Source organism: Onychomys torridus, unplaced genomic scaffold (genome assembly GCF_903995425.1).
Source record: "Onychomys torridus unplaced genomic scaffold, mOncTor1.1, whole genome shotgun sequence".
Taxonomy (NCBI): Eukaryota; Metazoa; Chordata; class Mammalia; order Rodentia; family Cricetidae; genus Onychomys; species Onychomys torridus.
Window position 1 is genome coordinate 9,053 of NW_023413578.1, and position 24,718 is coordinate 33,770.

The 24,718-nt window shown below is 51.5% G+C and overlaps 1 protein-coding gene across 1 annotated transcript; it reads right to left on the reverse strand.

Moving 5' to 3' along the window:
* Positions 1–219: 219 nt before the first annotated feature.
* On the reverse strand, positions 220–21,424 carry LOC118576340 (hypoxia-inducible factor 3-alpha-like). The gene is given in 13 exon segments (XM_036176635.1): positions 220–495; positions 1,824–1,925; positions 3,398–3,532; positions 3,534–3,589; positions 4,183–4,295; positions 7,577–7,724; positions 7,967–8,073; positions 9,298–9,506; positions 9,829–9,941; positions 10,678–10,762; positions 12,878–13,023; positions 15,287–15,477; positions 21,379–21,424. Coding segments are annotated over 13 exon segments (1,707 nt in total). The 5' UTR covers positions 21,405–21,424.
* Between the last annotated feature and the right edge of the window lie 3,294 nt (positions 21,425–24,718).

Genomic DNA, 24,718 nt, shown 5'->3' on the forward strand with positions numbered 1-24,718 from the left:
CAGTGGGATTTGGGTAAAGGGTTATAGCAGTGGAGGAACCTCCAGTAGGGGGCTCCGGGTAATGGTTCCAGAGGTTGGAACAAACTTGGCATATGCTGGGAACATGGAGGTCCTGGCTAGAGAGGTGGAGACAGGAAGCATGCTGAGGGATGGGGCTGATGCAGGAGAGTGAGCAATGACCTTCTATATGCCTGTGTTAAGTCCCTCTTTCACTGTGGCTCACCTCTTCCGAGTTCCAGGCATTAGGGAGGCTGTGGGAGGATTCCCCTTGGAGGGGCTGGAACAGTTCAGTCGTGGATCACTCCCCCAACGGGGCAGCAGGGAGGGCTCAGGGATGGGGGGCGACAGGCCATGGAAGCTCCGAGCACGGGGTCTGCGGGCCACCCTGGGAGGTCTGCGGTGGGTTCTGGGCAATTGCTCGCACGAGTTGAGCTGGAAGTCATCATCCATGGAGATGTAGGGAGCCAGCATCTCCAAGTCCAGAGTGTCAGGGTCCTGTAAGGGGGCAGGAGGGAGTTTACAGCAGGAGCCATGGCCTGGGGGTGGGGAGGGGAGGGTCCTAGGCTGGGTGCTGGGTGCTAACTCCTCTGAGGTGCTCGCCTGAAGTGTTGATTTTTTCCTGCCCTATCTCTCAAATGGGTACCAAGCCTGTGTGGCAGTCAGTTCCTAAAGTGCTGCAATGGTTCTCCTTGGGTACAGTCCCCTTCCACAGAGATCAATCAGGTGGCCTGGGGTTAAAGGGACATGATGCTGCCTGTCTTTCCCATTTAACTGTAAGGCATGGTACCAGTGACCGCTGTCATTTATGTCACTCTGTCTTTGTCTCTGTGTCTCTCTCTTGCTGTGTGTTGTGGAACATTATTTTGAGGTGTGCTACTTTTGTTTATGTTGCATTTGTTTACCTCTGTGAAGCTGTGTGACTGTGCCTGTCTAAAACACCTGATGGTCTAATACAGAACTGGCCAATAGCAAGGCAGGAGAAAGGATAGGTGGGGCTGGCAGGCAGAGAGTAGACATAAAAGAAGAAAAGAGATGGAGGAGAGCGGAGAGCTAGTAGCCAGAGAAGGAGGAGGACTCCAGGGGTCAGCCACCCAGCTGCACACACACAGCAAGCCACGGAGTAAGAGAACAGGAAAAGCCCCAGAGGCAAAAAGGTAGCTGGGATCATTTAAAGTTAAGGAAAGCTGGCAAGAAAGAAGCCAAGCTAAGGCCAGGCATTCAAAAGTAATAACAAGCCTCCATGTGTGATTTGTTTGGGAGCTAGGTGGCGGCCCCCCCAAAAAGGCCAAAAAAACAACAGCTGTGTTTTTGACCATGTCTCCCCAGCTCAGCCCATAGCTCTGTCTTTCTTTCTGTTCCCTCTTTGTCTCTGTATCTATTCTTTGTCCCTGTCTCTGTTACTCTGTCTCTCTTTTCTGTGTGTCTGTCTCCCCTTCTTCATCTCTGTCTCTTCCTAACCCCTGTCTGTCCTCCGTCTCTTTCCATCTTTCCCCTTCTTTGTCTCCGTGTCTCTCCAAGTCTCTGTACCCTGCTTCCCCCCCCCCCACTGTCTTTGTCTCTGTCTCTATCTGGATGCCTGTTTTTCTGTCTCTCTGCCACTGCCTCTCTCTCTTACCTCTCTAGCTCTGTCATTTTGTCTCTCTATTTCTTTCTGTCTCCCTCTCCATCCATCTGTCCTCCCTTTCCCATCCCCAGCCAATGAAACAATGTTCTACCTATCCAATTCTCTCTCTCCATCCATCCATCCATCCATCCATCCATCCATCCATCCCATGACCCTTCTGTAAAGCCAGATAAGCTGACCCCTCCATGCCAGTCCTCACCTGAGCTTTATCTAGATCTGTCTCCACAGTCTTGTTTTTCCGGGCAGTGGCGAGTCTGCATGCATTCTTTAAACCCCCAAGCAACTGATCTGGGAGATCAGCCTGGAGGGAAACAGAGCAGACTGAGTCTGGAAAAGATCTTGGGGTAGAGGTAGGGGGTCTTAAACCGGAGCTTGCCAGGGGGTCAAATAGCAGTGTAAACAAAGGTGGTTTTTTTTTTTTTTTTTTTTTTTTTTTGAGGACATTGTCTCAGGTGGACCAAGGTGACCCCTGAATTCACAATATAGCTGAGGATGACTTAGAATTTAGGACCTTCCTGTCTCCAGTTTCCCAAATTCTGGGATTACAGGTATATCTCATCATTATTCATTCATTCATTCATTCATTCATTCATTCATTTATTACTTTGAGGCAGGGTCTGGTGGTGGTTTGTCAGCTAGGAAGAGGGATTGTCCATATTGAGTTGGCCTGTGGATGTCTGTGGGTGATGGTCTTAGTTAGTTAATGGAGGTAGGGGCTGGAGAAATTGCTTAGCGTTTAAGAACATTTATTGCTTTTCCAGAGGATCCCAGTTCGATTCCTAGCATTCACATGGTGGCTCAAAACCATCCATAACTCCAGTCCTGGGGCATCTGATGCCCTCTTCTGACTGCCACAGGAAGCGGGGGTACACATGCTCTGCACATATGTACATGTTGACAAACACACACACACAAAATTTAAACGTAATTGATGCGAGAAGACCCGGTTCACTGTGGGTGACATCATCCCCCAGTCAGGGGTCCCAAACTGCCCCAGAATGGAGAAATAATGCTGAGCACAAGACAGCATGCATTCATTCATTTCTCTCTGCCCCTGACTATAGATGTGATATGACCTGCAGTCTCATGCTCTTGTCATTGTGACTTCCCTGCAATGATAAAATAGAACCCAGAATTGCAAGTCAAAATAAACCCTTTGCCTCCTGAGTTTCTTTTCTGAGTGTGTGTGTGTGTGTGTGTGTGTGTGTGTGTGTGTGTGCAGGCACATGTACACAATGAGTGCAGATGCCCACGGAGTCCAGAAGAGGGTGTTGGAGCCTCTGGAGCTGGAATTACAAGTGGTTGTGAGCCATCCAATGTGGACGCTGGGAACTGAACTCTGGTTTTCTGCAAGAGCAAGCATTTAACCACTGAGCAATCCTCTCCAGCTCCCTTCGCCAGACAGTTTATCTCAGCAACAGAATGAAACTAAAACAGGATCTCATTCCAGGCTGGTCTGGAACTCACCGCATACCTAAGGCTGGCCTCCCAAGTGCTGGTATTGCAGGAGTGCACTTCCATGCTTGGCTGTTTGATTTTTTGAGGCAAGGTTTTATCGTGTAGCTTAGGCTGGCCTTAAACTCAAGCCCCTGCCTCAGTTTCTCAAGTACTGGGATCATGGGTGTGTTCCCACCATATTTATCTTGTAACCTAGGTCTTAGAGAAACCCCATCTCATCCCTAAGATGGAGAAATTGAAAACAGAACAGCAAGGCTCAAGCCGGAGGCCTGAGCAGCACAGGTTCCGTATGCTCAGAGAGGTGTCACTGCTTACCGGAAGAGGACTTTGGGGTCTCCGTGTAGCCTGTGGGGTGCTGGGGGTGGTGGCTATGGGAGGCCCATCCAGGATGGGTGCCATGAGGCGGCGCAGGTCTGGACTGCAGAAACGGCGAGGGTCAGCAGCTAGGGAGGGTCTCACTCAGGGCCGGAGGGTGCAGGAAGGCCAGGATCCGGGGAGCAGGTGGGTCTGCAGGATGAATGGAACACAGTGCGATTTCACAGGGCTGAGGGCCAGATCCTGCTCTGCTGTGCTCAGCCTAGAGGAATGAGGGTTACATCTTCAGCAGCCATTGTGTTGACTGCTAGAGAGGAGGGGCTGCAGGGCCTCATTTTAGGCCGTTTCATAGTCAGATTGCTGTGGCGCCCCTGAGGGTTCTTGAGGAAGGGCCTAGGGGCTTGCGAACAGCATCTGGCCATTCCATTCCTTCCTGTGTGTTGAGACTGGCTGGAGACCCCCCTCCCCAACAAGGAGAAAGGGAAGTGTGAGCGGTAGGGAACCACAGCAGAGGAAGAGAAGGCGACAGGAAACTCAAGCGGATCATCATCACACTCATGGATTCAGGGAGGACTGCAGGGAAAAGCAATTCTAAGTGGAGGAACTGCATGTGGAAAGGCGGTGAATAAAAAAAGGCCTGCGGCGTGTCTCTCGAGAGCTGAGAGGAAATCGGTGTGTCTTGGTGGGTGCGTGGACAAGGGGAGAGAGGCAGGTTTTGTGAACCACCTGAATGCATCTGACCTTTCTTCTAGGGGTCCTGAGGACACAATGGCCTTGATCCATACCTAGACCGTTGCCAGGGATACCCTTCTGCGAGGAGGTACCCCGCTGAGGGGGTCTGCGAGTGTGTTGCTCTGTTTGTTCCAGGGACAGCACCACGCCTGTCTCTTCTACCCGGCTGGGAGTGGGCGGGGAGAAAGAAAAGCAGGAGTCAGAGAGTATCCGTGCCCACCCACCTGCCCCCAGGTGGCTGCTTCCAGTGTCATCCTGCAGAGGCCACATCACCTAGAAATTGAAGGGAATTTGCCGGAAAACAATTTCCCACATCAGGATTTATTTTGTTTGTTTTGAGAGGAGTCTCGTGTAGCCCAGGCTGGCCTCAGCTTCGTTAAGTAGCCATGGATGACCTTGAATTTCTGATTCTCTCTGGTCTTTACCTCCTGAGTGCTGGGATGACAGGCACATACCACCATGCTCAGGTTATGGGGTCTGAGGGTGGAACACTAGGTTTTGTGCATGCTAGGCAAGTGTTCTACCAACTAAGCTACATGACATCCCTAGCCCCTCGGAAATGCTTTTGCTCCCAAACATTTAGGATAAGGGAGACTCAACCTGTAATGGCATTTATTTATTTATGGGTTTGTTTGTTTCTTGTGCTGAGGATTGAACCCAGGATCTCATGCATGCTAAGCAACCCCCCCTCCACTGAGCTATGTCCCTAGCTCCTGCAGTGGTGTTGAAAAGAAACTTAAAGCCTGGAGTGGTGGAGCCAACATACCTTCTGGTACTTGGGAGGCTGAGGCAGGAAGTTTGAGAGTTCGAGGCTGGCTTGAGCTGCCACCATAAGACCCTGTCTCAACAAGACAAAACAAAACAGAACTTGTTGGGCTTGACGGCTGCTGCCTATAATCCCAAGACCTAGGAAGCAGAAGCAAGAGGGTCAGGAGTTCAAGATCAGCCTCAGCTACATAGTGAATTTGATGTTGGTCTGCTCTATAGAAAATTGTGTCTCAAAAAAAAAAAAAAAAAAAAAAAAAGAAAAAAGAAAAAAAAAGAACCATATTTTTCATTACATTTCCAAATATGAAGAATTCATAGCTACGTTTCTATGAATAAGCATTTATTTGAGAAGCTTCTATTCATAGACATCTCCATCCTCAAGGGAACAGGTTTATAAATACATCCTTTTTCTGTCCCCCCGCACCTCCCATCCCACAGTCTCTGGCTCTGGAGACAACTCAAATGCTGGCTGGGTAAATTGGTTTTGGGGGAGTGGGTCTGAGGTTGAGGACCATGCATTCATTTGCACCATTAGCATAAGCATCCCATAGGGCAGCACGCAGAAGTTATGACTCTACTCTCACTAAACCTGTCCTGGTGATGTACCAGTTTAAGACAGCCACCTTTATCCCCTTGGAAGACAGTATGTGCATAGTGACCCAGGCACACACTTGGTACACACAGACATAGAGGAATGCCTGTAGACACCCAAGCATTTAGAGGAAAAGAACACACACACAAACCTCCACGTACTTGGTGTCAAATATATGCACACAGGCCACATGGAGCTCATTCATTTATTCATTCCACAAACACCTCTCAGTTAAGCATCACTACACAGAGGTTGATAACAAGGACTCTGTCTGAAGCTACTAGCTTGGGTTCAAATCTCGGCTCTGCCATTTCTGAGCTGTGTGGCCTTAAACAGTGACTGAATGACTCTGGACTGGTGCACTCTAGGCAAATGCTCTATCACTGAGCCACATCCCAGCCCCTCACTGGGGGACTCTAGGCAGGAGCTCTACCACTGAGCTATACCCCAGCCCCTCACTGGGGGATTCTAGGCAGGGCTTCTACCACTGAGTCAAACCCCAGCCCCTCACTGGGAGATTCTAGGCAGGGGCTCTACCACTGAGCCACACACCCAGCCCCTCACTGGGGGATTCTAGGCAGGGCTTCTACCACTGAGTCAAACCCCAGCCCCTCACTGGGAGATTCTAGGCAGGGGCTCTACCACTGAGCCACACCCCAGCCCCTCACTGGGGGATTCTAGGTAGGGGCTGCACTACTGAGCCACACTCCAGCCCCTCACTGGGGGATTCTAGGCAGGGACTTTACCACTGAGTCAAACCTCAGCCCCTCACTGGGGGATTCTAGGCAGGGGCTCTACTACTGAGCCATGCCCCTAGCTGCTCTCTGAGAGATTCTATGCAGACAGAGCTCAGCTCCCCCACCATATTCCCCACCCCCCAGCCATTTCCCCATTTCCTCTGTGGGCCATTCTAAGCAGGTACTCTACTCCAAATTTTATCAATTTGAATTCCTAAAGTGAAAATATGCAGCAATATAACATGTTGGCAAGGCTGGAGACCACTGGAATTCACATAAACTGCTGAAGGGAATGCAAAATGACATAGCACTGTGAAAACAGTTTTCGGTTCCTTAGAAAGTTAAATTTTCATGGAAACATATGACCCACCCATTCCACTCCTAGATGTTTACCCAGGAGAAATGAAAATTTTCGTTCTCACAAAATCCCACTTGAGAATGTTTATAATGGCTGTTTGTATAATCCCCCTCAAACAGGAAACAGCCCAAAGTCCCCCAGCTGGCATATGGATAAATAAACATCGGTCCATTCATTCTCTAATGACCACCAGTTACCATGAGAAAGGAACTGTTGGTCTGGATCTAGTGGTTTCATTTGTAATCCTGGCACTCCAGAGCCAGGAAGTTTGCTGTGAGTTTGAGACCAGCCTGTCCTACATGAGACACTATCTTAAAACACCAATACACTTTTCTTTTTGAGACAGAGTTTCTCTGTGTAACATTCCTGGCTGTCCTGGAAATCACTCTGTAGACCAGGCTGGTCTTGAACTTACACAGATCCTTTGCCCCCACCAAGTGCTGGAATTAAAGGCATTCATCAACACTGTCCAGCAAAATCTATATTTACTTACTTTTATGTGTATGGATGCTTTGCCTGCCTATATGACTGTGCACCATGTATGTGTAGTGCCCACAGAGGAGGGTGCCCGATCCCCTAGGACTGGAGTTACAGATGGTTGTGAGCCACCATGTAGGTGCTGGGAATTGAACCCAGGTCCTTTGAAAGAATAGATCTGCTAAGCGATCTCTCCAGCCCACAGATCTACCACCCATAATTTTTTTTTTAAAGGGTGTGCCTGGGGTTGTACACCTTTAATCCTAACATTTGGGAGGCAGAGGCAGGTATATCTCTGTGAGTTTGAGGCCAGCCTGGTCTACATAGAGTTCTAAGACAGTCAAGGCCACTTAGAGAAACTCTGTCTTTAAAAAAAACACACACACACAGAGGCATATGCATGTTCCTATGGCCATATGCATTCCACACAGGCACACATATACACTTCCTTATACATACACAATACACAATTCTGCCTATGCATCCCTCCACACACATTACATCCCTCTGCTCACCTGATCAGGAAGTGGACACAGATGATACTTTCTGACTGGGGGCCCCGTCCCCCTGACACCACTGTCGCTTGAGTCTGAGTCCACAGGTAGCCTCCGGTCCGGGCCAGGAAGCGATACTGCCCCGTTACTGCTTGGCCCTTGCTCAGCACTGGGGATAGGATGGATAGGGGTCAGGATCACAGCAGAGACACTTGGGGACAGAAAGCTCAGGAAGCTGCAATTAGGAATGAGAGGTCACAGAAGACAAAAATGCAGGCCCTAGCATTTGGGGTTCAGGGAGAGGCAGGAGACCCACAAAGCCCTGGGTTTCTGGTTCAGGAGACCAGGGATTGCTGTTAGGTGGGGCCATGCAGCAGCTGGCTCTGGCCTAGGGACATATTGGTCACCTACAAGTGTGGATGCTCCTGCTGACTGCATCGGAGTCCAGTGCGTGGATGTATTCGTAGGCAGAACAGCCAATCAGGTCGTCAGGGCTGTAGCCAGCGACTTCTGCGATCCTGGAGTAAAATCGGAGAGGTACTGGTCAAGGCCCAGATGGAGGCAATGGGCAGGTGTCAACAACAGCGAGATGAGAGACAGAGTAGCAACAGAAAGGCAGGAGGGGGTAAGAAACAGAAAGAGTAGAGTGTGGTGACCTGTAATGACAGCACCCAGGAGGTTGAGGCAAGATTGTGAATTTGAGGCTTGAGATTCAGCAAGGCCATATCTCAAGGGCATGCCTTAGTGGTAGAGTCTAGAATTCTCTAGGGGCTGGGGTGTGGCTCAGTGGTAGAGCCCCTGCCTAGAATCCCCCAGTGAGGGGCTGAGGGTGTGGCTCAGTGGTGGAGCCCCTGCCTAGAATCCCCCAGTGAGGGACTGGGGGTGTGGCTCAGTGGTAGAGCCCCTGCCTAGAATCCCCCAGTGAGGGGCTGGGGTTGTGGTCAGTGGTAGAGCCCCTGCCTAGAATCCCCCTGTGAGGGGCTGGGGGTGTGGCTCAGTGGTAGAGCCCCTGCCTAGAATCCCCCAGTGAGGGGCTGGGGGTGTGGTCAGTGGTGGAGGCCCTGCCAAGCATGTGCCAATGAGGCCCTGCATTCCACCCCTAGCACAACAACAATAAGTAAATAAATAAGTGAAAAAAGAAAATAATATGGTGTGTGTGTGTGTGTGTGTGTGTGTGTGTGTGTGTGTGTGTGTAGGAAAGGTGGAAAATGAAGAGGCAGAGAAGATAAAGAAAACGATGTGAAAGACTGAAAATGGATAAGACGGAAAATGAGACACTTGCATTGTACTTTGCCCTATGCGAGGCCAGAGTACTGAGAGCAGGGATAAAAGACGGGAACATTGTTCTCCTGCAGGAGAGCTGAGGGGCAGAGAGATGAAGTCACTTGGTCAATGTTACAGATCCAGGATGGAAGCCCAAGTCAGAACCTAGAGTCTCTGCTTCTGAGCACGCAGCAGCTTCGTCTGCAGAGTGCTTTCCTAGCATGCACAAAGTCCTGGGTTCCATCGCCAGCTCGCCTGTAATCCCCTCCCTCAGGAGGTGGTCAGCCGGTTAAGGAGAGGGGCAGGGGAAGAGAGAGAAAAGAGGGAGGGAGGGAGGGAGGGAGGGAGGGAGAGAGAGAGAGAGAGAGAGAGAGAGAGAGAGAGGGAATGAATGAATGAATGAATGAATGAGAATCTGGGGCAAAACCACAGAGAGGAGATGGTGGATGGGTGTGGTTCTGCACAAAGCCACTCCCTACCTCTCGTCGCAGTACGTGAACTTCATGTCCAGGCTATGGCGGCTGAGAAAGGCCCCTCGGCCCAGAGGGGGCTCCAGACTGGCTGGGTGGGGGATGGCTTCACAGATAAGCACCAGGCATTGCAGGGGAGGCTCGGATCGAGGGCTCCCGGCGGGGGACGTCTGTGCAGGGGGCTTGTAGGCCCTCATGTGTCCTGAGCAGTGCAGCACCTTTAGGTCAAGTGGGGCGTTGTCAGTACCCATCTTAGCCTTAGGCTACCCACGGGGCTGGGAGACATGCGTCTGGGTCCCATAGAGAGAAAAGATCCTTGATTATTCTAGAAAGTCGTGGGGAGCTCTGGGATCCTCATTCCAACCCTCGGGAAACTTAATTCAGGAGGCGGAGGACCTTTCCATCCTCAATGTCTGGCCCCCGGAAACTCAATTCATAGGTGCTTTAATACCCTATCGGACTCAGTCTGAAGGAGTTCCAGCAAATCTCCGAGCCCGTGAGACCCCAAATCCCACCCCACTGAGACATGACCCAGCCTACCTTCCAGGTGGCAGCTTTGAGGTTGAGCGTGCGCCCTCTGCTGGTGAGTGTGCTCTTCATGCGCAAGGAAAAGTGGCGTTCTGTGGGGGCTTCCAGCTTCTTCTTGGACAGGCCTGGGAAGGCACAGGGAGGGGGCATGCTACTAAGTGAATGTTAAACTCTCCCCAGCCTGAGAGATGGCTTAACGGTTCAGAGTGGGTACTACTCTTGTAGAGGACCTGAGTTTGGATGCCAGAATCTGTGTCAGGCAGCTCACAACCACCTTTAATTCTAAAACCCACTTTGGTGGCCTCTGAAGTCACATGCAAGTTCATATCATCCCTTCTCTCTCCCCGCCCCTCCCCCCCACTTAAAAGAAAATAAAAACAAAATTTTCCTTCCTTCCTTTTATATTTTTCTGGGGGACAGGGTCTCTCTGGATTCCTGGCTGTCCTGGAACTCACTATGTAGACTAGGCTGCCCTTGAACTCACAGAGATCTTCCTGCCTCTGCCTCTTGAGTGCAGGGCTTGAATGCATGTGCCACTAAATCTGGCAAAAATAAAATCTTAAAGTCTCCCAGCCTCATCTCCAAAGCTGGGGCCTGGAACCAGGGAAGGGAGCCATCAGGGAAGGGAGTCCCCAGGGAAGGGAGCACTCCGGGAAGGGAGTCCCCAGGAAAGGGAGCCATCAGGGAAGGGAGCCATCAGGGAAGGGAGCACTCAGGGAAGGGAGTCCCCAGGGAAGGGAGCACTCAGGGCATAGCCAGTTCTCTCCACTTTTCTCTATGTGGATGTTCCAGATCAGGGAGAGGAGGGCTGGGTCAGTTTCCTACCCTGAAAAGTGGGGTCCGGGCTTGCACGGCACTCACTTGGCCTAGGGGTCAGGGCATCCTGGAGTTCCTCTTGGTCACAGGGATGGATGAAATCAAAGATACTGTGTCCAATGAGCTCCAGCTGAGGAAAGGGTAGAGTTTGTAGTGGAGAGAAGACACACTTAACAGGACCCCTGGTCTGGCTCTACTCCTCTGCTTATCACGTCAGCCCCAAGTCAGGCGTCTGGTGAAGGTCATCAGCCTCCTCAGTCACTCATTCACTCACTCATTCATTCAGCAACCAGCTATCAGTACCCAATATTTACTAGGACCCATGCTAAATGATTGGACAGATCATAGATGGAGCCTTGTCTTTCAGAGTTTACTGGGTGGTGTGCACCCACATGTGTATCTGGGAAGCATCTGGGTATGGTCACATGACAATGAGATACTAGTTTAAAGACAGTGGCCCTGAATACTTTCTTTGAGGAGGTCATGTTTGAAAAAAATGTATTGGGCTAGAGAGGTAGCCAGGTTGGTAGCATGTCTGCTTAGTGCGGACCAGGCCCTGGATTTGATCCCAGACACAACATCTGGGCACTGTGTCAAGTACCCAAAATGCCAGAAATGGGGATGTGAGGCTGGAGAATCAGAAGTTCAAGGTCATCCTTGGCTACATAGTGGGTTTGAGGCTAGCCTGGGCTATATGGAATGCTGTTTTAAAGGGGCAAAGGGAGCTCAATATTGTAAGTGAAGTGAATCTGTGGCTCTCTGGAGTAAGAACATTCTTTAAAAATAAGTCATGCAGGGTGGGGTGACCCATGCCTTTAATCTCAACACTCAGGAAGCAGAAACAGGTGGATTTCTCTGAGCTCCAAGCAAGCTAGGACTCCCTGTCTCAAAAACAAAACAAAACAAAAACTAAAAAACAAAAAATGGAGAAGAAACAGCTTATTGGTTAAGAGCACTTGCTGCTCTTACAGAAGACCTGGGTTCAGTTCCCAGGACTCATATCAGGTGGCTGACAATTGATTGTAATTCCAGTTTTAGGGGGTCCAGTCCCCTTCTAGCCTCTGAGGGCACCTGCAATGTACATAATGTACATACATATATTCAGGACCCACATGTCATGCACATGATGCATGAGTGTACCCATGTGCGCTCACAATCCTCCCCCAGAGTCAGTCTCCCCCAGACACATAAAATAGATAAACTTTTACGTGTAATAACAAACAAATAAAATAAAAACAGGAGTCACAAATGCAAAGGGTGAGTCACACCCCCTGGGCAGGTCAAAGAGTCTGTTACTTGTTTCAGTTTAGGAGGAGGGGACACAGATGAAAAAGCGTCCAGGATGGGATCTGGGTGACAGAGGACTCTTCCAATAACACCTTTTGTAGCTGGATTTGGTAGCTGGCTCTATCACTTTCTAGTTTAGGACTTTGGGGCAGTCACTTGTCTGACTCTGAGAGTTCACACTCACAGAGAAATTGGTACCAGAAGTGGGGGTATGCATCAGGGAGAAGGATCAGAGGTCCACTGTACAGCCATTTACATGAAAGAGAAAAAAGAACACAAACTTTCTCATACAGGGTTTACTCTAAAGGTGAACTAAAGTTAGGTCCAGTCCCCAGATGCCTTCCCCAGCTCCTCTGCTCCCGCCTGGGGGGTATCCTCTTCTTGCTGATCCCTCCTCATCTTTCATCCTTTGCTGTTCCCTTTCTAAACTGTAAACACGGTCCTACCACTTTAGAACAACCTCTCCCTTGTTTTCACTCCATCTATGGCTCCCAGCACCTTGGAGACAAACCTCACATGAACACACATTATTGACCCATTGAACTGTCTGACCTTCCCCACCTCCCAACTTCTCCCACTGTCCTCTGTCCATGATCAAGTTGGTCATTTCTCCAAAGTGTTCCATTTTCATCTCACTTCTGGGCCTTTACGTGTGCCAACCTCCTCCAGGTACATTTGTGGTCCTCACTGCTAAGCCATTCAGGTTGCAGCTAAGACGTTCTTTCTTCTAAGCAGCCCCCCCCAAGTGCATCTCCTCCCAGGCTGGGTCAGGCCTCTCAGTGCCACATTTCCTACATCTGGGCTGTCCCATACAGCATCGACCATTCTGTCTGGTGACATTCCTCTCTCCCCTCTGCCGCACTGTGAATTTCATAAAGGAAGAACTAAGGTCGTGGGGAACCACGGTCCCCCCAGCCTCACCACTGTGGGAGGGACAGGTACAGAGCAGGCAGCTCACCTGACTGAGGCCCAGGTGCTTGCTGACATTTTCCGACAGGTAAACCATGTCTCCTTCGGCGGTGAGCACCATGACGAACCCTTCGAGGGCCTTCAGGTAGCAGGCATCCAGTGGCTCTCCCCCTTTTCCCACCTGGTTCCACTCCCCTGGTGCCCAAGCCGGCGGGGAGGGGGAGGATGGAGCAGCTGTGGTCAGTCATGGATCCACCCTGGCTCGTTTCCCTCCATCTTTCCTCACCCACATGAACTCATAGAAAAGCCTGAGTGAGTAGGAGAAAATCCTAGGGCCTTGGAGTCCCAAAGAAGAGGTCAAGGCCACTAAACTTTGGAAGCAGGAACATGGACTCCCAGAGGGGACATAGAATCCCCCAAGATTCTAAGACTGAACTCTTGGAGGAGTCGAACTTAAAGAGGCCTGGGGGCTCTTGGAATTCTAGAGTTGTAATGGAGTTTTCTAGACTTCTTGGCGGGAGGGTATGAATGACCTAACAGATGGGCAGGATTCTAAAACGTCAGGGGCTTCCAGAAGACAGAATTCCATTACGTTTCATTTATTTCCTGTGCACATGGCAGTCAGAGGACAGCTGAGAGAATTCTAAAGGGGTACACTCCCCCCCCCCCCGCCTCCGCCAAATTCTATGAGGCAAGGGAATTTAATGTGCAGACCCTCTGTAATGAAACATTTTCAAATTTCTATTTGGTTTTAGAAACAATTTCAGGAGTCTGAGTGTGTGTGTGTGTGTGTGTGTGTGTGTGTGTGTGAGAGAGAGAGAGAGAGAGAGAGACAGAGACAGAGACAGAGACAGAGAGACAGAGAGAGAGAGACAGAGACAGAGAGAGACAGAGAGAGACACAGAGAGAGAGAGACAGAGAGAGCAAGCAAGCGCTTCCTTGGGTGGCTGCTAAGAGAATAAGAAATTGAACTAGAGGAGAAGAGGGAGAGGATGAAGAGAGTCCTCTAGGAATTTTAAAATAATGGTTGGGGAGCCTTTTCCTCGGGTGGACGAGGATGGGCTAAGTATGTTGGCTACATGAAGCCGAGGCAGAAGGATCAAAAATTCAAGTCTTGTCTGGTCTACCAAGTTAGTTCAAGTTCTTACTATTTGAGCAACCTAGTAAGACCCTGTGTCAAAAGAGTAAAAAGAGAGCTGAGGTGTGGCTCAAGGTAGAACCCCTGCCTGGAATCCTCCAGTGAGGGGCTGGGGTGTGGCTCAGTGGTAGAGCCCCTGCCTAGAATCCCCCAGTGAGGGGCTGGGGTGTGGCTCAGTGGTAGAGCCCCTGCCTAGAATCCCCCAGTGAGGGGCTGGGATGTGGCTCAGTGGTAGAGCCCCTGCCTAGAATCCCCCAGTGAGGGGCTGGGGGTGTAGCTCAGTGGTAGAGCCCCTGCCTAGAATCCCCCAGTGAGGGACTGGGGTGTGGCTCAGTGGTAGAGCCCCAGCCTAGAATCCCCCAGAGAGGGGCTGGGGTGTGGCTCAGTGGTAGAGCCCCTGCCTAGAATCCCCCAGTGAGGGACTGGGGTGTGGCTCAAGGTAGAACCCCTGCCTGGAATCCCCCATTGAGGGGCTGGGGTGTGGCTCAATGGTAGAGCCCCTGCCTGGAATCCCTCAGTGAGGGGCTGGGGGTGTGGTTCAGTGGTAGAGCCCCTGCCTAGAATCCCCCAGTGAGGGGCTGGGGGTGTAGCTCAGTGGTAGAGCCCCTGCCTAGAATCCCCCAGTGAGGGACTGGGGTGTGGCTCAGTGGTAGAGCCCCAGCCTAGAATCCCCCAGAGAGGGGCTGGGGTGTGGCTCAGTGGTAGAGTACCAGCATAGACTTCCCCAGTGAGGGCCTGGAGGCTTGACTTTGTGGTAGAGTGCTTGGGTACCACACCCCTTCATTTGGGTTCAACCTCCAGTATGCAAAAAAGAAAACAAACACATAAATTGCCAATGAGGTGGTGCATTCCTTTAATCCCAGCACTTAAAGTCAGGGTGAATGGGTGGGAGGGGGTGGGTGAGCAGAGGCAGGCAGATCTCTGTGAGTTCAAGGCTAGTTTGGTCTGCATAGCAAGTTCCAGGCCAGTCAGAGCTACACAGTCATATCCTGTCTCAAAAAAAAAAAAAAAAAAAAAAAAAGGAAAACAACAACAACAACCCAAACCCCCAAAATCAAGAAAAAAAAAGAGAAAAACCACAAAATTAAGGGGATAGAGACTTTAGTCTCCCCCAAAGCCCAAGCCTAAGGCCTCCAGGGGCCTCCCTTAGATACTAAGGTGTGGGGCCTCCCAAGGAGTCCGAGCCCAGAGCTCCGATTGGTCCAGCACTTGAAGGGCGGGTCCTCAGAGGGGATTCCAGGGCCAGGGAGGAGGGAGAGGCTTCCCAGGGGCGGGGCCTCCGCTGTGGGCGGAGGCAGGGGCGGGGCGTCCCAGGCTCACCTGCGGCGCAGAGGCGGTGCATGCGCAGGTAGCTGATGGTGAGGCGCATGATGGAGGCCTTGTCCAGATGCGCGCTGACCCCGCGCGCGAAGGGCAGCGTGTGTGCCAGCTGGTACAGCACCTCTGTCTCCTGGCTGCGCCGGCTGCGCGCTGCATCCCGCGACTTCTCCTTCCGCAGCTCAGTGCTCGACCTGTGGAAAGGAAATTGCACATGACAGGTCATATGTGGGACATATGTGGGACGCCTCCGCTTTGGGTCCCGGCAACATCGCTGGGCCCCCGGCAGCTTCTCCCATTGAATCCCCTCTCCTTGCCCCCAATTTTACCTGTCTTGGTCCCAGCCCATGAGGCCCTCCTTGCAGGACCTTGCTCCAGGCTTCTCTCCCAGGATATGTGCCTAAGGCCTTCTGTCCTCTCCAGGACTTATCTGCAGCTCAATTCCCTACTAGAAATGCTGCCTGGGGGACAGAGAGGCCTCCCGGTGGGAGGGGGTGGCAGAGCTGGCCTGAGTCCAAAGGGGAGATGGAGCTCGAAGAGCCCGCAGCCTCCCAGGTTCCTTTCCCTCCCGGGTGTCCCCTCCCGAGCCAAGCTGAATCTCACAGAGCTATCTCAAAGTCTAACGACACACCAAAGGGGCCCTAAGAGGGGCCGGGCCCCACTTAGGGTGACACAGCAAACCAACCCCTGCGTTCTGTTCAGCACCTCTACCCTTTAATATTCTTCAAATGCCTGACTTCCGTGTGTGTGTGTGTGTGTGTGTGTGTGTGTGTGTGTGTGTGTGTGTGTGGTAAGAGAGAGAGAAAGAGAGAGAAAGATACAGAGACAGAGAAACAGAGAGACAGAGAGATCTTTCACCAGTAATATTAATATCTATCAATTATCCGTTTTCACTATTAGGTCATTTTTCCCCACCAAGTGCCAAACCCACTTAAAACTCTGGGCATAGTGTCGCACACCTTTAATCCCAGCACTTGGGAGGCAGATCTCTGAATTCGAGGCCAGCCTAGTCTAAATACGAGGAAGCCTAGAGTCATCCTTGGCTTGGGCTACATGAGACCCTATCTCAATAACAAACAAGCAACCAAGCAGTCAAAACCCCAAACTTTATCTGACACCATAGTCTATTTGACATGGTCTCCCTGTGTAGCTCAGGCTGGCCTTGAACACCAGATCCTGTGCCTCTACCACCCTAGTGCTGGGATTATAGGTTTGTGCCTCCACACTTGACTCATAAGTCTCCTTTTGAGTTTTTTTCTTTTTAAAAAAGGTAGATTCTATCTAGTCTTATATTCAGTATTATTGATGCTTCTAAGATTTCGAACCCACAAAGCAGCAGCTGACCAGCCCTATGTGTTTGTCACATGTATAGTGCCTGTGCACACTCATCTGACCGTGAGGGGAGCCCAAGGGAACTTCATTACTATTTATTTTTATGTATTTATTTATTTGGTCTTTTGAGACAGGGTTTCTCTGTGTAGTCCTGGCTGTCCTGGATCTCACTCTGTAGATCACAGAGATCTGCCTGCCTCTGTCTCCCAAGTGCTGGGATTAAAAGTGTATGCCACTGCACCCAATTACTAGTTGAGAGAGCATCTCATGGAGCCCAAACCAAGGATGACCCTAGGCTTCTGGTCTTGACCCCACCTCTTGAGTGCTGGGATTATAAATCTATAGGCATGTCACTATGCCTGGCCTCGACAGGGGAGGGGGCGAATTTTAAACCCACTTAGCAGAGGGGAACCTGAGGCTCTGAAAGGTGAAGTCCTTTCTTTGCCCAAGAGATCACACAACCAGTATCTGGCTGAGCCCAGTCAGTGAGGTTCCTGTGCTTTTCTCTAACCAACTCTGTGTGATGCCCACCCCAGTCTCCCAGGAAGTCGACTCTGGGATAGGAGGCTGCTCTTTCCTAAAAGTCGTTAACTGGGGGAGCAGAGGCCACTTCTGGGGGTGGGAGGGCTGAAAAAATGTTTCAGTCTGGGTGCAGTGGGTAGGGTGGGGGGAGCCATTAGTGCAAGGCTGTGTGAGGCCCTGAAGGGGGCAGGCTGGCCTAGTATTGGAGGAGCCAAGGGGGCGCCCCCGTGAACTCCCTCTTGGCTGGTGGGGGCAGGGGCCTCAGTCCTGCCTGCCTAGAGGACATTCCGTCCTGTACTGTACTGTTCCAGCCCTGTTTGTCTTCCTGCCCAGAGGGTGGGGGTGGGCGGTCCTCACTGAGCTGGGGGCCCTGGGACAGAGGGAACTGGGAGAGAGAAGGGGAGTGGGGTGGGGGGGGGGCCGGTGCCCCACCTCCCAGGCAGCTGAGCTCTGTAATCCTACTCTCCATGGCTAGGGTGGCAGGGCTTCTTCCTCCATAGGAGCCAGCTGTTGGCTGTAGAGGGACCCTCCTTCCCTCTGAGTCTGTTCTCCGGATGTTCTGACGGGAAGTAGGGGCCTCTTGCTGGCTTTGTGGCCTAGCTGTGAGACAGAGTGGGGGCTGCCTCTTCTGGCTCTGGGTTCCAGTCCTGACACCATTATCGCCCTTGCTCATTTGTTGTGTGACTTTGGGCAGGTTGCTTAGCCTTCCTGGGCACCATATAATAACCTCCACCTCCTCAAAGGGGTTTCTATTTGTTTGGGTTTGGGTGCATGGGGGGTGGAGCTGGGAGACAAAGTCTCATTGTGTAGCTCAGACAGGCCTGAAGCTTATGATCCTCCTGCCTCAGCCTCTTCCCTGAGTGCTGCTGTCATAGGATTGCATCGCCCCGACGGATCCTATGGTGGCTTGAAGATTAAACGAGTTAATATATGTCAGAGGCTTTGCAAGCGAGGCTTGGCTATTGGCTACTGTTAGTCATGAAAGGCCCAAGTTGATGAGTCTCTTGTACCCTGGAGTAACCTATGGGTCTCTGAATGTGCAATAATACATGTGCAGTTAGTCATGCATGCAAGTATGTGTGCGTGTATTATTATGAGTGTGTAAGTACACACTCAACTTTTACATGAACGCTTCAAAGGAATAAAGTAAGTGATGGTGTGTTGCACACTCAGAAACTAGAGACCCCAGTCCAGCCTCACAACTATCACAGGCAGCAGAAGCGAAGATCTCCATTTTAGAAATGTAGAAACAGGGCTAAGCCTGACCACTTGAATTCGATCCCCTGAACCCACCTGGTGGAAGGAGAGACCTGACTCCTGCCAGGTGTCCTCTGACCTTGACCCACTCTAGAGGGCAAGCACGCACCCCCCTCCCAACAGGTACAGAAATAAATAAATGTATTTTTTTTTCCAAAGGTAGAAACAGGGCCTGAGATGCATGTAGCTCAGTTGCTGGAGCATTTGTCCCACAGTACTACACAAACAGGGTGTTGGTGGCACAGGCTTGCAATAAGAAGGTGGGGAACAGGAGGGTCAGGAGTTCATGGGCGTCCTCGGATGTAGTGAGTTCGAGGTCCACCTGTCTCAGATTGAGCCTGAGGTTCAGAGCAGTGGCACCCTGTCCTGTGTCACTCAGGTGGTAATTCCCAGACCCCCATTCCCCTTCCTCTCTGCCTCGCTCAGCTGCTTCTCAGTTAAGCCCCATACCCACCCTGCACCCATTATTACTTTCCTGCTTTAGGAAGCCACCTCAGAGAGGTGACGGAAATTGCCAGAGGCCATACAATAATCCCTAGGGGTTTGTTCACTTCCGGCACCTCACTGGGTGTGTGTGTGGGGAGGGGTACGTGTTTCCTCCCTGGGAAAGATTTGACCCCCATTTTCCAAGACTTGAAGCAGGAGCTCAGGGAAGGAAATCTCTAGGCCAAGATCACAGAGCCAGGAAGTGGGAGCTTGGGGATCTGAACCCTGACTTTGAGGCCTGCGTTCTAAAATGCTATCTTCAGGAGGGTGTGCCCACCAGCCAAGGGACCCCTGCCCGCTCCCTTCTGCCTGGTGGACTAAGACGTTTCCTCTTGTCCCACCACTGCTACAGATCTCCCTAGCTGGCCCAGCTCTGTTCCAACCCCTTGGCAGCGTGCCCAGCCTGGGACGTGCGCCTGGAACTTTGCCACCCTTACTCTGTGTTCTAGCTGAGAACAGAGGGTGTGGCCAAGAGGCCCAGGGTGAGGCCTGGAAAGGGGGACTTGGGGCCCGGTGGCCCCTTAGCTGAGAGAGAAAAGACCCCATCTCTTTCCCCACCCTGAAAGGCTTAGGAAATTAAGAGAGCCTCTCTCTCACATTCTGGGTTTCTCTTCTGACTCTCAGCTGGGTATTGGGGGGTGGGGGTGGGGGACTCGCAAAACCTGTAGAGTATCTGAGGTGTGGTGGAGGCTTAGCTTTGTATCTGGGCAGAGACCCCTTTTGATCTTGCTTGGAGGTGACCTGAGAGGCCAGGGGGCAAGGTTTGGGTCAGAGAAAGGACTTGGGGTACAGGGTCAGTGGGGGAGCCTCTCTGACCTTAACTTGTTCTCAGCAGTATAGTTATTTGATTATTTGGTGGGGTGGAGTCACTAGTCCAGTTTTTATGGGGAGCCCTGCTTTCGGGTGGGTACTCGGGGCAATGTGCCCATTTGGGTTTCCCAAGAACACCCCCACAAAAGGTGAGATGGCTGGAAGCCGAAAGCTAGAAGAAAGAAGGGGGCTCGTAGCCCAGAGGGAACCACTCACCATTACCCAAGCCCCCGCTGATGCCAAGTGCCATCCTGGGGACGCAGGAGGGGACCGGATCTCAGCCGGGAGGTGGGTGCGAGTTATTAGTGGTGTGCGGCGGCGTGGAATGACACACAGGAAAGGGCTGGCTTTGGGTGCGGAGGGGGGTACCCTGGTTCTGTTAAGAGGGGCCCCTCACACAACCATAAGGGGGCGCTCTCCAAGGCGGTGCCAGGACTGGCCTAGAAGGGGTGGGGATGGAGTTCCCTGGTGGGCTCAGAGCCAGAGCCTGGAATAGAAGGGGAGAAGGGGAGCCTGGGTGGGTTGAGATGGGGGTAAAAGCGGAGTGCAGAGAAAACCAATCAGACCTAGGAAGCCAGAGAGGAGGGACTGTGGCGAGACTCGAGGGATGCCTCAGTTTAGACAGGGAATGCTAGGGTCTAGGGTAATTTTCCAGTGTCTCCTGTGGCAACCTGGCTATGGTCCCAAAGCCTTTGCACCTGTTGTAAGGTGAACACGAAATCCACCCAGGACGGCCCCAGCTGTGCCGGGCCGCAGGAGGCGCTGCTTTCCTCACTTGATCTGCAAGGGCATCTTTCTGAAGGATGTCCCTCAAATAGGTTTGGGTGGGGCCCTCCTCCCTCAATTGCAGACTGGGTGGGGGCAGATGAATGAGACACAGAACCAGGCTTTGGGAAGTGGGTCAAGCCTGTTCCGTTGGTATTGAAAAGGGGTGACCCTACTGTTTTTTTTTTTTTTTCTTTTTAGTGTAGACCAAAGCTGGTCTGGAACTCGCCATGTAGGCCAGGCTGGCTTTGAAATCATCATTCTTGTGTAGCTTCCCAAGTGCTGGATTTACAGGCGTAAACTCCCCTCCCCAGCTATCATCCCACTTATTTGAAAGGATAAAGGACCTTGGTTGGGTCCCACACAGACTCTAAGGAGCCATTCTTTCCGCTCATTTCTAGGGCAACTTGAAGCTTGGGAGATTGTTAGGATGGACAGAATAAAGGTAATCTCTTTTCAGGAAGTCAGAAGTGGAGTCTTCCAGAGACTCCCTATGTCTGGGAAACCTCAACTTGGGGATCCCTTTTCAAGATCACAATAGTCTGACAGCCAAGAAAACCTCAATTCTGGGGCTTCGAGGAAAGCGTCTCTTGGAAGAGAGCCCACTGATCAAACTCAACCACTTCCAATCCATAGGAACTTGGAGTTTCACTCCCAGGCAGGAGGATTGAACCCCGTGTGTCAGGAAATTGCAGCTCACAACCATAAGGCTGTTCCTGGGGAGGGGGAACAGCTAGAGTTCATGGGGTAAATCCCAGATCCCCTAAACCCTCTAGGGTGGAACGTGCGTCGGGGATGTGTCCCCAGTCGTGAGCCCCAGGGTGTCCTCAACTTGAGCCACACCCCACGGATAAGGGGTTCCCCCACACCCCTGTCAAGGAGAGCCCCCAGTCCCCATCATTGCTATCCCCGAAGCCCTGTACCTCATGCGCTGCAGCCCCAACGCCATGGCTCGCCCTTCGCAGTTCCTGAGCCCTCGATGGCCCGCGCCCCCTCCCCGAGCCGTGTGAGCCCCCTCCCCAGCTCCGCCCCTGCCACGCCATTGGCTACTTCTTGCCCAGCCCGCAGCTCTGATTGGAAGGTGGGCTTGTTACTCCCAAGGAGGAGGAGGGACTAAAGGAGAAGTCTTGGAACTCCAAGGGGGTGGGGGAATCCTGTGTCACGCACCCCCCTCCCAGCCACGCCCCTGCCGCAGACTTCCTTGGCCGTTCGGAGCCCGCCGGGCGTGATTTCCCTCCAGTCTTCAGAGAAGACTTCAGAGAACTCCCATCCCGTACACTTCTGAACCATCCGGATTCACCCTGTTCTCTGCGTCCCACCGCTGTCTCTCCCTCTGTTACCACCCACAGTCGGGGCCATCCACTCCCACTCTTTTCAACGCACCCCCATCCTTTCCCCCTGTCCTTTTCTTAACACACCAAGTCCCCACCTCTCCTCTCCACCTTTAACTCATCTCCCGCCGTGTTCCACAGCCCCTTGCTTTGCCATACCCCTTGTCACTCCATTGTGCGGGCCAACTCTGGACACACTCCCACCCCCCCGACTCTGCGCACCCAGGTCCTTCCTTGTCCACCCCTTTCCACCCCACCCTGACCCCGTGGCCTCTCTTAACTCCCTGTTCAGGTTCCCGCGGATGAATAATTAAGCTTCTGTCAGGTAAATATGCTTTAGCTCCATCACACCCACTTGTAAAGGGAACAGAGAAACGATTAGAGAGACGTGCGCAGTGACCAGGGACAGGTGGAAGGCGGTACAGCGGGGTGAGGGAGGACGTTCCTGTGTAGGCTGGAGAGGGGGTGGGACACTGATGGACACGGGTGCAGGAGCAGTGTTCCTTCCGCATGCAGGCTTGGGCACACTCTACACTGCTGTAGAAATGCCTTTACTGTTTCTGAGTTACTGGGCCAGCTCCGTCTCAGGATCTTTGCACACTCTCACTTTAGAGTGCTTTTTCCTCGAAGGAAGAGGGTTGATTTAGTAGTTAAAAATCACTCCCTACCAAGCCAATGTGGGTCCCCAGGACCCATATTGTGGAAGGAGAAAACCACCTACAGAAAGTTGTCCTTTGATCTTCACACACACACACACACACACACACACACACACACACACACTGTAATAGAAAATTTAAAAACAATTGTTTTCCTCTAGAAATCTACATGGCGTCCTACCTCAACCCAGGGACCTACTCAGCTCCCTCTTCCTCTTCTCCATCTTCCTCCTCCTTCCTCTCCTCCTCTACATTTTAGAGATAGGGTATCCTAGGCTGGCCTTGAACTCATTATATAGTGAAGGCTGGCCTTGAACTTCTGATCCCCCTGTCTTCACCTTCCAAGTGCTGGGATTACAGGTGTGCACCACCATGCCCAAGTTCTATGCAATTTTTATTTCAGTCGATTTTACTTGAATAAGGCTGACTTATCCCTGGCCTCAGCAAAATCCAGACTGAGCTGGAGCCACAGTGATTATTGGTTTAGGGAAGACACGTGTTCTAACCTAGTCCAATGAGGACGAACTTTGAGGACTTTGCTGCAATTGTTAGGAGAGGGAGTTTCTTTTCTTTTCTCATTGTTTTATTGCATTTAGGGGACAGAGAGTTGGATTTAGGGCCCAACTCAAGCAGAGCCATGTCCCCAAACCCTCAGAGGGAGATTCTTGGCAGATACTTTACCACTGAGCCATGTCCCTAACCCCTCACTGGAGGACTCTAGGCAGGGGCTCTACTACTGATCCACACTCCCCAGCCACTCACTGGAAGATTCTAGGCAGAGACCCTGCCACTGAGCCATGCACCCAGCCTCTCACTGGGGGATTCTAGGCAGGGGCTCAACCACTGAGCCATACCCCAGCCCCTCACTGGGGGATTCTAGGCAAGAGCTCTACCACTGACTCTGAGCTCCATTGTTCTTTTTAGCATTCTGGCCCACAGAGCAGCTACCCTATGTGTGTATTCTATTTCACAGTAATAAAAAGATGTTGAAACAGCAATTATCATTGAGGAGCTCTGAGTTGCCTGGAGGTAAGAACTGAAGGCAGAGAGCAAGGATGTTCAAAATAGAATTCCTAGGTCTATGGCAGGGGTGGGTGGGTGGCACTCTGAAGTGTTATCATGGTCCTTTTCTTTTTCTGTTTAACCATTGACCTCCAAGGGCAAAGCTATTTCCCTGACACTAGTAAGATGCTATTGCCTCACTCTTCTCCTGGGTGAACACTGACAGTTTCCAACAGTCATGGGATATGTGATGATAGAGTTGCTCTGATATAGAGGGGTTGTTTGTATTTTATTATATTTCAATAATTCCATACTTTTATATGATGCATTGCAGTCAAATTACTCCCTTTTAACTTTTCTTTTTTTGAGACAGAGTTTCTCTGTGTAACAGCCCTGGCTGTCCTGGAACTTGCTCTGTAGACCAGGCTGGCCTTGAACTCACAGAGATTCACTTGCCTCTGCCTCCTGAGCTCTGGGATCAAAGGTGTGCCCCACCACTGCGCGGCTCATTTTTACCTTTTCTTAAACCTTCTTGCTCTTGCTAACTCCTGTCCCTTTTCCAGCTTTCATGTCTTTTCTTTTTTAAAGGGGGAGTGGGGGGCAGGTCCTGTGCAGGTAGCCACGGCTGCTGTGTGTTTATGATTGTAATGGTCCACATCATAACCAGATGACAGGATTTGGGGTCTCTCTTCCCTATCTTCTGGTCCTTACAGCCTTTCCATCACCCCCTCTTCTTTGATGTTTCCTTGGTCTTGGAGAGAGGTGATAGAGATGTCGTGTTTAGTGTTGTGCACTATCTAGTCACTCATTCTCGGTGTTTTGGCCATGTATAAGTCTCTGCTCTAACTGTTGCCTGCTTCTAGAAGAGGCTTCTCTGGCCAAGGCTGAGAGCTGCATTAGTCTGTGGATATGCACAGAGATGTTTAGAAGGCAGTTTGACTCCATGTTTATCTTGGAAACCATTGGTAGTAGACTTCCCCCATAGAGCCCATGACTCCCTTAGCTAAAGCTTTTTGGCCAGGTTAACAATACCAGACACGAAACCCTTTTGTGTGGGTCAGGCCGCAGATCCAATCAGAAAGCAGTTGGTTACACTTGAACATTTTGTGGCACTACTACACCAGTGCACATACCTTGCCTTGCAGGCCAGTCCTGTAGCATGCAGGGCCCAGAACTAGGTGAGATCATTGATGACTTTTCCCCCTCAGCGGCCTCTACCTCACCTTCCAGAACTGTGAACCCTCGCCATCGGGAAGTAGACTTCCAGATCA